General features: G+C 41.1%; 1 protein-coding gene across 4 annotated transcripts in view; it reads left to right on the top strand.

Moving 5' to 3' along the window:
• LOC139755959 (ADP-ribose pyrophosphatase, mitochondrial-like) overlaps window positions 1-13,578 on the top strand; it is a 101,866-nt gene that overhangs the window by 15,776 nt on the left and 72,512 nt on the right. For 2 of the 4 annotated variants that reach the window (XM_071674793.1, XM_071674788.1), the window contains exon 2: window positions 2,165-2,273. In XM_071674793.1, the coding sequence (XP_071530894.1) occupies window positions 2,165-2,273 (109 nt within the window). Of the gene's footprint in view, window positions 1-2,160; window positions 2,274-13,578 lie in introns of all 4 variants that reach the window. The other 2 variants (XM_071674792.1, XM_071674791.1) reach the window with 1 other exon arrangement.

The following is a 13,578-nucleotide window of genomic DNA, read 5'->3' as shown; positions in this document are numbered from 1 at the left end:
TGATAGAGATGCTTTGTGAAAGGTATTAAGAGTATATGGTGTAGGAGGTAAGTTGCTAGAAGCAGTGAGAAGCATTTGCAAAGGATGTAAAGCATGTGTACAAGTAGGAAGAGAGAAGAGTGATTGGTTCCCTGTGTATGTCAGTTTGTGGCAGGTGTGTGATGTCCCTATGGTTGTTTAAAATGTGTATGGATGAGGTGGTTAGAGAGGTAAATGCGAGAGTTTTGGAAAGAGGGGCGAGTATGCAGTCTGTTGTGGATGGAGGGCCTGGTTGGTGACTGAGTTTGGAAAAATGTGTGAAAGGAAAAAGCTAAGAGTAAATGTGAATAAGAGCAATGTTATTAGGCTCAATAGGGCTGAGAGACAAGTTAATAAAAAGAGCGTGGTTGAGAGAGCAGAAGAGGGTGTTTTGAAATGGTTTGGGCACATGGAGAGAATGAGTGAGGAAATATTGACCAAGAGGATATATATATGTGTGTCAGAGGTGGAGGGAACTAGAAGTGGAAGACCAAATTGGAGGTGGAAAGATGGAGTGAAAAAGATTTTGTGTGATCGGGGCCTGAACATGCAGGAGGGTGAAAGGAGGGCAAGGAATAGAGTGGATTGGAGCGATGTGGTATACCGGGGTTGACGTGCTGTCAGTGGATTGAATCAAGGCATGTGAAGCGTCTGGGGTAAACCATGGAAAGCTGTGTAGGTATGTATATTTGCGTGTGTGGACGTATGTATATACATGTGTATGGGGGTGGGTTGGGCCATTTCTTTCGTCTGTTTCCTTGCGCTACCTCGCAAACACGGGAGACAGCAAAAAAAAAAAAAAAAAAAGTTTGAATGAAGAAAAATTGGAGGAAGTGAAGTGTTTTAGCTATCTGGGAGTGGACTTGCAGCAAATGGAACCATGGAAGCGGAGGTGAGTCACAGGGTGGGGGAGGAGGCAAAGGTTCTGGGAGCAATGTAGAATGTGTGGAAGGACAGAACGTTGTCTTGGAGAACAAAAATGGGTATGTCTGAAGGAATAATAGTTCCAACAATGTTATATGGTTGTGAGGCATGGGCTATGGATAGGTTTGTACAGAGGAGGGTTTCTGTGTTGGAAATGAAATGTTTGAGGACAATAGGTAGTGTTGGGTGGTTTGATCAAGTAAGTAATGAAAGGGTAGGAGAGATGTGTGGTAATAAAAAGAGTGTGGTTGAGAAAGCAGAAGAGGGTGTTATAATGGTTTAGACATATTGAGAGAATGAGTGAGAAAAGATTGACAAAGAGGATATATGTGTCAGAGATGGAGGGAACAAGGAGAAGCGAGAGACCTAATTGGAGGTGGAAGGAAGGAGTGAAAAAGATTTGGAGCTGTCAGGGCCTAAACATACGGAAGGGTGAAAGGTGTGCAAGGAAGAGTGAATTGGAATGATGTGGTATGCCGGGGTCGACATGCTGTCAACACATATACATACATATACATATCAAGATATACATACATATGAATACACATACGCAGACATATAAATATATACACATGTACATATTCATACTTGCTTGCCTTTATCCATTCCTGTTGCTACCATGCCACACAGGAAATAGCATCGCTACCCCCTGCTTCAGTGAGGTAGTGCTAGGAACAGACAAAAAAAAGCCACATTTGTTCACACTCAGTCTCTGGCTTTCATGTGTAATGCACCAAAACCACAGCTCCCTATCCACACCCAGGCCTCACAGACTTATACATAAAGAATTTTACATACTTAGCATTGACATTGATATTGACTTTGAGTAAGTGATGTAATTTTCTTAATTGAAATAGGAATGGTCGTCGTAATTCATATATAAAAAGATGTTCCTCTATGTATATGTGCACCTTTTCATTGATAAAGACTTACCTTTGTTGCACATTGGGATTGGAATGAAAATCAGTGGCACAATTAAAACATAGCTGGAGATAAAATTTGAAAATATACTGTTTCATCAAAACCATGGTGTCCTGTTTTTTGCAGAAGGATTAAGTAGGAACTTGAAAATATTGGAATGGAAAGAATGATGGGAGTGTACTTAAGATGATTATTAGTGGGCATATGATTTATTTTTAAGAAGGTCTTTAGGTTAAGAAATACAATTTGCTTGAATGGGCTATATCATAGCTAATGTTATTGCATTTTTTTTAACAGGTAGCATGTTACATGCCAAGAATGCAGCAGTGAACATTATAACTTTATCTACTCTTTCTTCAATCAAAATGCACACAAAATGTAGGGGTGGATTTTATCCATCTTCAGACAAGGTATGATTTGATTTGTTGAATCTTTTGAAAGGGTTCCCATATTTTGAGAAGCGCTGAAATGCTGGAAAGTATATTCCTTAGATTAAGTAATAAAGTAGTTAACCAATTTATGTAGTAAGTACTTTTGTTTTAAGGAATGGTCATTTTCAATAGACTGAGACTTCATAAGCAAGAGTTATTTATTACTTATTTTGATCACATTTTACACTGAAAAATATCATTTGATATAGTGAGATACTGGCATTAAGATAAAGTAGCACATACTTATTCCTTTCTTGATTAAGATAATGCTTGTTTGTTTGAAGACCTCAACATCAGTTAATTTCTTCTGTGTCATTTATAGTAACAGATGTCTAAACTCTTAGATGGTAGCTATGTGTTATTGCAGTATGAAATTGAAGTGTTCTGAAATACGATAGCAGGAAGCAAGTGAGATTTAGAAAGAGGTTATATTTATTTATTTATTTTGCTCTGTCGCTGTCTCCCGCGTTTGCGAGGTAGCGCAAGTAAACAGACGAAAGAAATGGCCCAACCCACCCCCATACACATGTATATACATACACATCCCCACACGCAAATACACATACCCATACATCTCAATGTACACATATATATACACACACAGACATATACATATATACACATGCACTGCCTTTATTCATTCCCATCGCCACCTTGCCACACATGGAATAACATACCCCTCCCCCCTCATGTGTGCAAGGTAGCGCTAGGAAAAGACAACAAAGGCCCCATTCATTCACACCCAGTCTCTAGCTGTCATGCAATAATGCCCAAAACCACAGCTCCCTTTCCACATCCAGGTCCCACAGAACTTTCCATGGTTTACCCCAGACGCTTCACATGCCCTGATTCAATCCATTGACAGCACATCGACCCTGGTATACCACATCGATCCAATTCACTCTATTCCTTGCCCGCCTTTCACCCTCCTGCATGTTCAGGCCCCGATCACTCAAAATCTTTTTCACTCCATCTTTCCACCTCCAATTTGGTCTCCCACTTCTCCTCGTTCCCTCCACCTCCAACACATATATCCTCTTGGTCAATCTTTCCTCACTCATTCTTTCCATGTGCCCAAACTATTTCAAAACATCCTCTTCTGCTCTCTCAATCACGCTCTTCTTATTTCCACACATCTCTCTTACCCTTACATTACTTACTCGATCAAACCACCTCACACCACATATTGTCCTCAAACATCTCATTTCCAGCACATCCACCCTCCTGTGCACTGCTCTATCCATAGCCCATGCCTCGCAACCTTACAACATTGTTGGAACCACTATTCCTTCAAACATACCCATTTTTGCTTTCCGAGATAATGTTCTCGACTTCCACACAATCTTCAAGGCTCCCAGGATTTTCGCCCCCTCCCCCACCCTATGATTCACTTCCGCTTCCATGGTTCCATCCGCTGCCAGATCCACTCCCAGATATCTAAAACACTTTACTTCCTCCAGTTTTTCTCCATTCAAACTTACCTCCCAATTGACTTGACCCTCAACCCTACTGTACCTAATAACCTTGCTCTTATTCACATTTACTCTTAACTTTCTTCTTTCACACACTTTACCAAACTCAGTCACCAGCTTCTGCAGTTTCTCACATGAATCAGCCACCAGCGCTGTATCATCAGCGAACAACAACTGACTTACTTTCCAAGCTCTCTCATCCCCAACAGACTGCATACTTGCCCCTCTTTCCAAAACTCTTGCATTCACCTCCCTAACAACCCCAACCATAAACAAATTAAACAACCATGGAGACATCACACACCCCTGCCGCAAACCTACATTCACTGAGAACCAATCACTTTCCTCTCTTCCTACACGTACACATGCCTGAATATAACTAGGTTACTTCTTTCCTACATGGTGATGCTACTTAAGTCTGAATTACTAGCTGATTTGGGCCCTCCAGGCCCTTGTCTGCTTGCTCCTGCAAAAGGCTACCAGACTGTTTCCCACTGCCACCAATCCCTCTCTCCTAGCACACCACACCCTCCTTCACTGCCACCCCTACCTCCACCACCATGCTTTCCCTTCCTGGCCACCATACCCTCCCTTATCACCAATGCTCCCTTGCTTTCTCACCACCACTACACCCTCCATGGCCACCACATCTGCATTCTTCCTCCATCTTACTCTCTCCCTCTCAACCACACCTTCCCTTACCATACTACTCTCTGGCCACCACACCCTTCCTCATCCCCACCACTCCATTCCTTCCTGACAACCACACCCTCCTTCATCCCCACCACTCCCTTCCTTCCTGTCCACCACATCCAAGAAAGGCACTGATATTTTTCAGTTGTTTAACCATTTACCTCTAATATTATTCTCTTCATATCTCCCACACTGCTGATACAGCCTTCCCACTCAACTGTATAATAATATAGTATGATACTTTCCCCAAAATATATCACCTCAGCATCCAGCAAAATCCGTTCTGCAAAGGAGATGAATTAATTTTTGGCCATTGTGCAAAGGTTGTGCATTTGGCAACTTCCTTGCATGTTATACACACTGGGAAAAGATGGACAGACAGACAAACAGACAGATTGCCTTTTTTATAGTATAGAAGAAAAGATATATTTATTGAGAAAAAGACCAAGTAGTGATGTGAGAAGAGGAGGGAAACTAAGTTGAAGTTTATAGACAGTAATCATCAGTGCAACAGGGTTAGAGGATGTAGAAAGAAGTTTGGTAATTGAGAGAAGAAAGTGTGTAGGTGATAAAATGGAATAAGAAGGAACACCAGTTTTCGCAGGTTAAGTCACTCCAAGACTGAGTACAGCAATAGAACTGGAGAGGAAATAGTGCATTAAAGAACTTAGAATAATAGAAAAGATCTGCGCTGCATCCTGTCATATGCTTTGGATAGAAAGTTAACTTGTGGCATTTGTGGCATACAACTCTAAAGATAAATTTATGCACCTGACTTTCATGCTTTAATTTCGAGGCTTCCTGCTGAGCCTGGATGGCTGCTGAGTTGGCTGTGTTTGATAATTTTTAACCAATTTCTATCATGTTTCAGTCATGCATTGACAGCACATTATCATGTGTTTTCTATGAAGAAAAATGAGAGCCATTTAACAAAACTAAAAAGATCAGGCGGATGATCTTGAATTATTTGATGATGATCTACCCTTGTATTATGTGCAGAAAATTTTATGGACACCAACCTATTCCAACTTTGAAAGTTCTTCAAGATGACACAGGAGGTGTTTCAAGTAAAAGTGTCGCCAATACCCACTTGATCTTAAGAATAGTGTGTCTGACTAATGTGGTTGGTAATTTTACAGACTTTTATTGTTTTGCTATTATAAAAATATCATCAGTGAATAACACTGTTTGTAATAAGAAAAGGTTTATTATATAAAACAGAATAATCAGTATTGAAGTTTTTAGTATGGGTAACATGAATGATAAAACATGCACTATGGTAACTCATGACACTCTGGTCTTACTCCTGCACTTATTAGTGCATTGAGCTGAAATGTCTAAAAGTCTCCTACATTACCTCAGTGAGAGGAGTAGACAAAATGTGTTCATGAAGTTTTTCCTTTCTTTTCTGAATTTTTGAAATTATAAGGATGAATGAATTTTTCAGTTATGTAAAAATGAGATTCACAGGGTTAAAAAGGAAACCTATGTATGAAATTAAGGGGTTAAAAGATTCACTGGAATCCTTAAATAAGGAGGACCAGAGTGAGATTCTAAGTGTTAAGAAGAGCTTTTTCAGACTTCAGAGATGGTAGTAGTGAGAGTGATGGGTTGATAGTTAGGTTTCAGGTACAGGTGAGTGAGGGAAGAAAGGATCAGAATTAGCTCAGAGGTGCACTTCTGAAGCAACCAAGCTGGAAGACAAACTCATATGACCTTGTATGAGGATAATACAGGATAGGGCATTGATTCAATATATGGAAGATGAGATGTAGAATCTTCCAAAGTAGATTAGAGGAGGATTAGATGCTAAAGACAGATGATTGATCATTTGAAAGGTTAGTTATAGATTGCTGAGGTCTTAAAAGAGGAGGAATGGTTGAATTACCATTACTAGAGATGAATTTGGTAAAGAACCAGAAGGATGTATTAGTTTAAGAAGTCAAATCAGGACACTTTTTATGAAGGCCAACTTAACTATGAATATCAGATTTGCAATAATTTGGAGCAGATATAAAGGTGGAATGAGATTCAGGGAAAGGGAAGGGTTTTATAGCTTGATAAGCTCTGTTCTTTATGTGACTAGCACCAAAGCAAGGGTGGTCGAATCACAATTGAGGGGATAAAGATTTAGTAGAAGGAACTTAGGACTCTATCCTTATGATGTAGTCAGCACAACTGGGGGTATCCTGGCTAGTGAAGCAGTTCTAGTTTTAAGAAATGTTGGTGCAAAGGTTGCATGAGGGGAACCCTTGAATCTTTCCAGAGTGCCAAAATTGGCATGTCAAGAGGGTGATAGGAAGTGAACATGACCATTCTGAAATGATAGACAAGTTTGTGACTGGAAGATTCTAAGTGGGCAGAAGCAATGTATTGATAGAGTGAAGGTTCAAAGTTGAGGGTGTCAGAGCAATAGCTGTGGTGATCAGAAACTCTTAACCCATTCTGTGTGGTACATGGTATCCCCATCCCCCTACTCCAGTTCAGCTGCAGGAAACAAAAAAATGTAATTCTGAATTTTGGCAGAATACTCTTTCTGAAATATAAAACTCACCTTAACATTGAAATGATATAAAAAATCATAAATATGTGATATAATACCACCTCAGAGTTCTGGAAACAAGTGCAAACTCATCTAGAGTGAGGATATGGGGTCTGATGCATTACACATTTGTTTACACTCTGCCCAATGATGTACAAGTCAGCTTATGTAAAGGTCCTTAGTGGCCTACATTAAATTTACTTATTACTAGGAATATAACACATGCCTGAACAACCATAAATCATTGCAGAACAAACTTAAATCAACTCTCCAATTGATTAGTCCCAGGTAGTGGTGGAGGTAGTGGGTAGAGACATTATACAGTAAATCTGTCACTGCTGTACACTCTGGGTTTGTTTTAATCTCTCCAACACTTTACATATGATCTGTCTGTATACTGAGGTGCTACCAGGTTTAGATTTTTTCATTAATAAAAGAAGTTTAACACTTGAGTGATGGAGCATAAGAGGGGTTCTCTGTGGCAAGCAAATTATGACTGAGGTGGTTTTTACGTATTTGGGTAAATATATCGTGGACCTTGGCATCTTATAGTGACCATAACTGCCCCACTGACACACTTATAAAAATACCAGGTATAAAACTTCAGATACCATGTCCTGCATGGATGAGCAAACATATAAAAGTCACAAATAGAATGGGCATGTTAGTTATTCCGGATCAATAAGAAAAAGACAATATGAGACCATCCTGGGAGAGCAAAGCCAATATTTGTAGTGTACATAGGAATCCCTGGTGCACATGAAAGGAGTCTTGTAACAGGAAATCAGATAGTCAAAGAACTGTACAGAATTGGAAGAATTGTGGGAAAAGACATGAGACATAGATGCAGTATTAGGGGATAAGGAAATTTTAAGCCAGATGGCATAAGAAACAGAATACTCAAGATCCATGAGGTATGCACAAGTAATAGGTATTTTAGGACTGCAGTAGGCACAAACATCACCGTTGGTTGTAAGGATTATACAGTTCAAATCCTTATCCATTAACCTGAGGACTTGGCTTTGATGGATTTTGGAAAAATCATGTCGAATGTGATGTCCAGTACTAGTGTTTTATGACAAGATTGCTTATTTATTCAGTGTTATGGGAGGATGCAGGTTGGAATCATGTCTGGAGGGGGTTAACCCATTCACTATCTTTGATAAAAGCTGCATTTCCAATCTGTTGTATCAAATGATTTTTTTTTTTTTTTTTTTTTTTTTTTTTTTTTTTTTTTTTTAGAATATGAATGCACTAGGGATAGGGGAGAAAGAATAATTCCCACGCATTCCTCATGTCGTAGAAGGTGACTAAAGGGGATGGGAGCGGGGGCTGGAAACCCTCCCCTCCTTGTATTTTAACTTTTTAAAAGGGGAAACACAAGAAGGAGTCACACGGGGAGTGCTCATCCTCCTTGAAGGCTCAGATGGGGGTGTCTAAATGGGTGTGGATGTAACCAAGATGAGAAAAAAGGAGAGATAGGTAGTATGTTTGAGGAAAGGAACCCAGATGTTTTGGCTCTGAGTGAAACGAAGCTCAAGGGTAAAGGGGAAGAGTGGTTTGGGAATGTCTTGGGGGTAAAGTCAGGAGTGGTGGCAGTATGTGATAGAGTGTAAGAAAGTAAACTGTAGATTGATATGGGTAAAACTGAAAGTGGATGGAGAGAGATGGGTGATTATTGGTGCATATTCACCTGGGCATGAGAAGAAAAATCATGAGAGGCAAGTGTTTTGGGAGCAGCTGAGTGAGTGTGTTAGTAGTTTTGATGCATGATACCGGGTTATAGTGATGGGTGATTTGAATGCAAAGGTGAGTAATGTGGCAGTTGAGGGAATAATTGGTATACATGGGGTGTTCAGTGTTGTAAATGGAAATGGTGAAGAGCTTGTAGATTTATGTACTGAAAAAGGACTGGTGATAGGGAGTACCTGGTTTAAAAAGAGAGATATACATAAGTATACATATGTAAGTAGGAGAGATGGCCAGAGAGCGTTATTGGATTACGTGTTAATTGATAGGCCTGCGAAAGAGAGACTTTTGGATGTTAATGTGCTGAGAGGTGCAACTGGAGGGATGTCTGATCATTATCTTGTGGAGGCAAAGGTGAAATTTGTAGAGGTTTTCAGAAAAGAAGAGAGAATATTGGGGCGATGAGAGTGGCGAGAGTAAGTGAGCTTGGGAAGGAGACTTGTGTGAGGAAGTACCAGGAGAGACTGAGTACAGAATGGAAAAAGGTGAGAACAAAGGAGGTAAGGGGAGTGGGGGAAGAATGGGATGTATTTAGGGAAGCAGTGATGGCTTGCACCAAAGATGTTTGTGTCATGAGAACCGTGGGAGGTGGGCAGATTAGAAAGGGTAGTGAGTGGTGGGATGAAGAAGTAAGATTGTTAGTGAAAGAGAAGAGAGAGGCATTTGGACAATTATTGCAGGGAAATAATGCAAATGACTGGGAGAGGTATAAAAGAAAGAGGCAGGAGGTTAAGAGAAAGGTGCAATAGGTGAAAAAGAGGGCAAATGAAAGTTGGGGTGAGAGAGTATAATTAAATTTTAGGGAGAATAAAAAGATGTTTTGGAAGGAGGTAAATAAAGTGCGTAAGAGAAGGGAATCAATGGGGATTTCAGTGAAGGGGGCTAATGGGGAGGTGATAACAAGTAGTGGTGTTGTGAAAAGGAGATGGAGTGAGTATTTTGAAGGTCTGTTGAATGTGTTTGATGATAGAGTGGCAGATATAGGGTGTTTTGGTCGAGGTGGTGTGCAAAGTGAGAGGGTTAGGGAGAATGATTTGGTAAACAGAGAAGACGTAGTAAAAGCTTTGCGGAAGATGAAAGCCGGCAAGGCAGCGGATTTGGATGGTATTGCAGTGGAATTTATCAAAAAAGGGGATAACTGTATTGTTGACTGGTTGGTAAGGATTTTAATGTATGTATGACTCATGAGGATTGGTGGAATGCTGCATAGTGCCATTGTACAAAGGCAAAGGGGATAAAAGTGAGTGCTCAAATTACAGAGTTATAAGTTTGTTGAGTATTCCTGGGAAATTATATAGGAGGGTATTGATTAAGAGGGTGAAGGCATGTACAGAGCATCAGATTGGGGAAGAGCAGTTTGGTTTCAGAAGTGGTAGAGGATGTGTGGATTAGGTGTTTGCTTTGAAGAATGTATGTGAGAAATACTTAGAAAAGCAAATGGATTTGTATGTAGCATTTATGGATCTGGAGAAGACATATGATAGAGTTAATAGAGATGCTCTGTGGAAGGTTATTTATTTATTTATTTTGCTTTGTCGCTGTCTCCCGCATTTGCGAGGTAGCGCAAGGAAACAAAAGAAAGAAATGGCCCAACCCACCCCCATACAAATGTATATACACACACATCCACACACACAAACATACACACCCATACATCTCAATGTACACATATATATACACACACAGACACATACATATATACCCATTCACACAATTCACACTGCCTGCCTTTATTCATTCCCATCGCTACCTCGCCACACATGGAATACCATCCCCCTCCCCCCTCATGTGTGCGAGGTAGCGCTAGGAAAAGATAACAAAGGCCCCATTCATTCACACTCAGTCTCCAGCTGTCATGCAATAATGCCCGAAACCACAGCTCCCTTTCCACATCCAGGCCCCACACAACTTTCCATGGTTTACTCCAGACGCTTCACATACCCTGATTCAGTCCACTGACAGCACGTCAACCCCGGTATACCACATCGCTCCAATTCACTCTATTCCTTGCCTGCCTTTCACCCTCCTGCATGTTCAGGCCCCAATCACTCAAAATCTTTTTCACTCCATCTTTCCACCTCCAATTTGGTCTCCCACTTCTCCTCGTTCCCTCCACCTCCGACACATATATCCTCTTGGTCAATCTTTCCTCACTCATTCTCTCCATGTGCCCAAACCGTTTCAAAACACCCTCTTCTGCTCTCTCAACCACGCTCTTTTTATTTCCACACATCTCTCTTACCCTTACTAGACCAAACCACCTCACACCACACATTGTCCTCAAACATCTCATTTCCAGCACATCCACCCTCCTGCGTACAACTCTATCCATAGCCCACGCCTCGCAACCATACAACATTGTTGGAACCACTATTCCTTCAAACATACCCATTTTTGCTCTCCGAGATAATGTTCTCGACTTCCAAACATTCTTCAAGGCTCCCAGGATTTTTGCCCCCTCCCCCACCCTATGATTCACTTCCGCTTCCATGGTTCCATCCGCTGCTAGATCCACTCCCAGATATCTAAAACACTTTCCTTCCTCCAGTTTTTCTCCATTCAAACTTACCTCCCAATTGACTTGACCCTCAACCCTACTGTACATAATAACCTTGCTCTTATTCACATTTACTCTTAACTTTCTTCTTTCACACACTTTACCAAACTCAGTCACCAGCTTCTCCAGTTTCTCACATGAATCAGCCACCAGCGCTGTATCATCAGCGAACAATAACTGACTCACTTCCCAAGCTCTCTCATCCACAACAGACTTCATACTTGCCCCTCTTTCCAAAACTCTTGCATTTACCTCCCTAACAACCCCATCCATAAACAAAGTAAACAACCATGGAGACATCACACACCCCTGCCGCAAACCTACATTCACTGAGAACCAATCACTTTCCTCTCTTCCTACACGTACACATGCCTTACATCCTCGATAAAAACTTTTCACTGCTTCTAACAACTTGCCTCCCACACCATATATTCTTAATACCTTCCACAGAGCATCTCTATCAACTCTATCATATGCCTTCTCCAGTTCCATAAATGCTACATACAAATCCATTTGCTTTTCTAAGTATTTCTCACATACATTCTTCAAAGCAAACACCTGATCCACACATCCTCTACCACTTCTGAAACCACACTGCTTTTCCCCAATCTGATGCTCTGTACATGCCTTCACCCTCTCAATCAATACCCTCCCATATAATTTACCAGGAATACTCAACAAACTTATACCTCTGTAATTTGAGCACTCACTCTTATCCCCTTTGCCTTTGTACAATGGCACTATGCATGCATTCTGCCAATCCTCAGGCACCTCACCATGAGTCATACATACATTAAGTAACCTTACCAACCAGTCAACAATACAGTCACCCCCTTTTTTAATACATTCCACTGCAATACCATCCAAACCTGCTGCCTTGCTGGCTTTCATCTTCCGCAAAGCTTTTACTACCTCTTCTCTGTTTACCAAATCATTTTCCCTAACCCTCTCACTTTGCACACCACCTCGACCAAAACACCCTATAACTGCCACTCTATCATCAAACTCATTCAACAAACCTTCAAAATACTCACTCCATCTCCTTCTGACGTCACCACTACTTGTTATCACCTCCCCATTAGCGCCCTTCATTGAAGTTCCCATTTGCTCCCTTGTCTTATACACTTTATTTACCTCCATCTTTTTATTCTCCCTAAAATTTAATGATACTCTCTCACCCCAACTCTCATTTGCCCTCTTTTTCACCTATTGCACCTTTCTTTTGACCTCCTGCCTCTTTCTTTTATACATCTCCCATTCATTTGCATTTTTTCCCTGCAGAAATCGTCCAAATGCCTCTCTCTTCTCTTTTACTGATAATCTTACTTCTTCATCCCACCACTCGCTACCCTTTCTAATCTACCCACCTCCCACGCTTCTCATGCCACAAGCATCTTTTGCGCAAGCCATTACTGCTTCCCTAAATACATCCCATTCCTCCCCCACTCCCCTTACCTCCTTTGCTCTCACCTTTTTCCATTCTATACTCAGTCTCTCCTGGTACTTCCTCACACAAGTCTCCTTCCTAAGCTCACTTACTCTCACCACTCTCTTCACCCCAACATTCTCTCTTCTTTTCTGAAAACCCCTTCAAATCTTCACCTTCGCCTCCACAAGATAATGATCAGACATCCCTCCAGCTGCACCTCTCAGCACAGTAACATCCAAAAGTCTCTCTTTCGCACGCCTATCAATTAACACAATCCAATAACGCTCTTTGGCCACCTCTCCTACTTACATACGTATACTTATGTATATTTCTCTTTTTAAACCAGGTATTCCCAATCACCAGTCCTTTCTCAGCACACAAATCCACAAGCTCTTCACCATTTCCATTTACAACACTGAACATCCCATGTATACCAATTATTCCCTCAACTGCCACATTACTCACCTTTGCATTCAGATCACCCATCACTATAGTCCGGTCTTGTGCATCAAAACCACTAACACACTCATTCAACTGCTCCCAAAACACTTGCCTCTCATGATCTTTCTTCTCATGCCCAGGTGCATATGCACCAATAATCACCCATCTCTCTCCATCCACTTTCAGTTTTACCCATATCAATCTAGAATTTACTTTCTTACACTGTATCACATACTCCCACAACTTCTGCTTCAGGAGTAGTGCTACTCCTTCCCTTGCTCTTGTCCTCTCACTAACCCCTGACTTTACTCCCAAGACATTCCCAAACCACTCTTCCCCTTTACCCTTGAGCTTTGTTTCACTCAGAGCCAAAACATCTGGGTTCCTTTCCTCAAACATAC

This window comes from Panulirus ornatus, chromosome 20, assembly GCF_036320965.1.
Source record: "Panulirus ornatus isolate Po-2019 chromosome 20, ASM3632096v1, whole genome shotgun sequence".
In the NCBI taxonomy this organism is placed as follows: Eukaryota; Metazoa; Arthropoda; class Malacostraca; order Decapoda; family Palinuridae; genus Panulirus; species Panulirus ornatus.
This window is presented reverse-complemented; position numbering and strand designations above follow the sequence as displayed.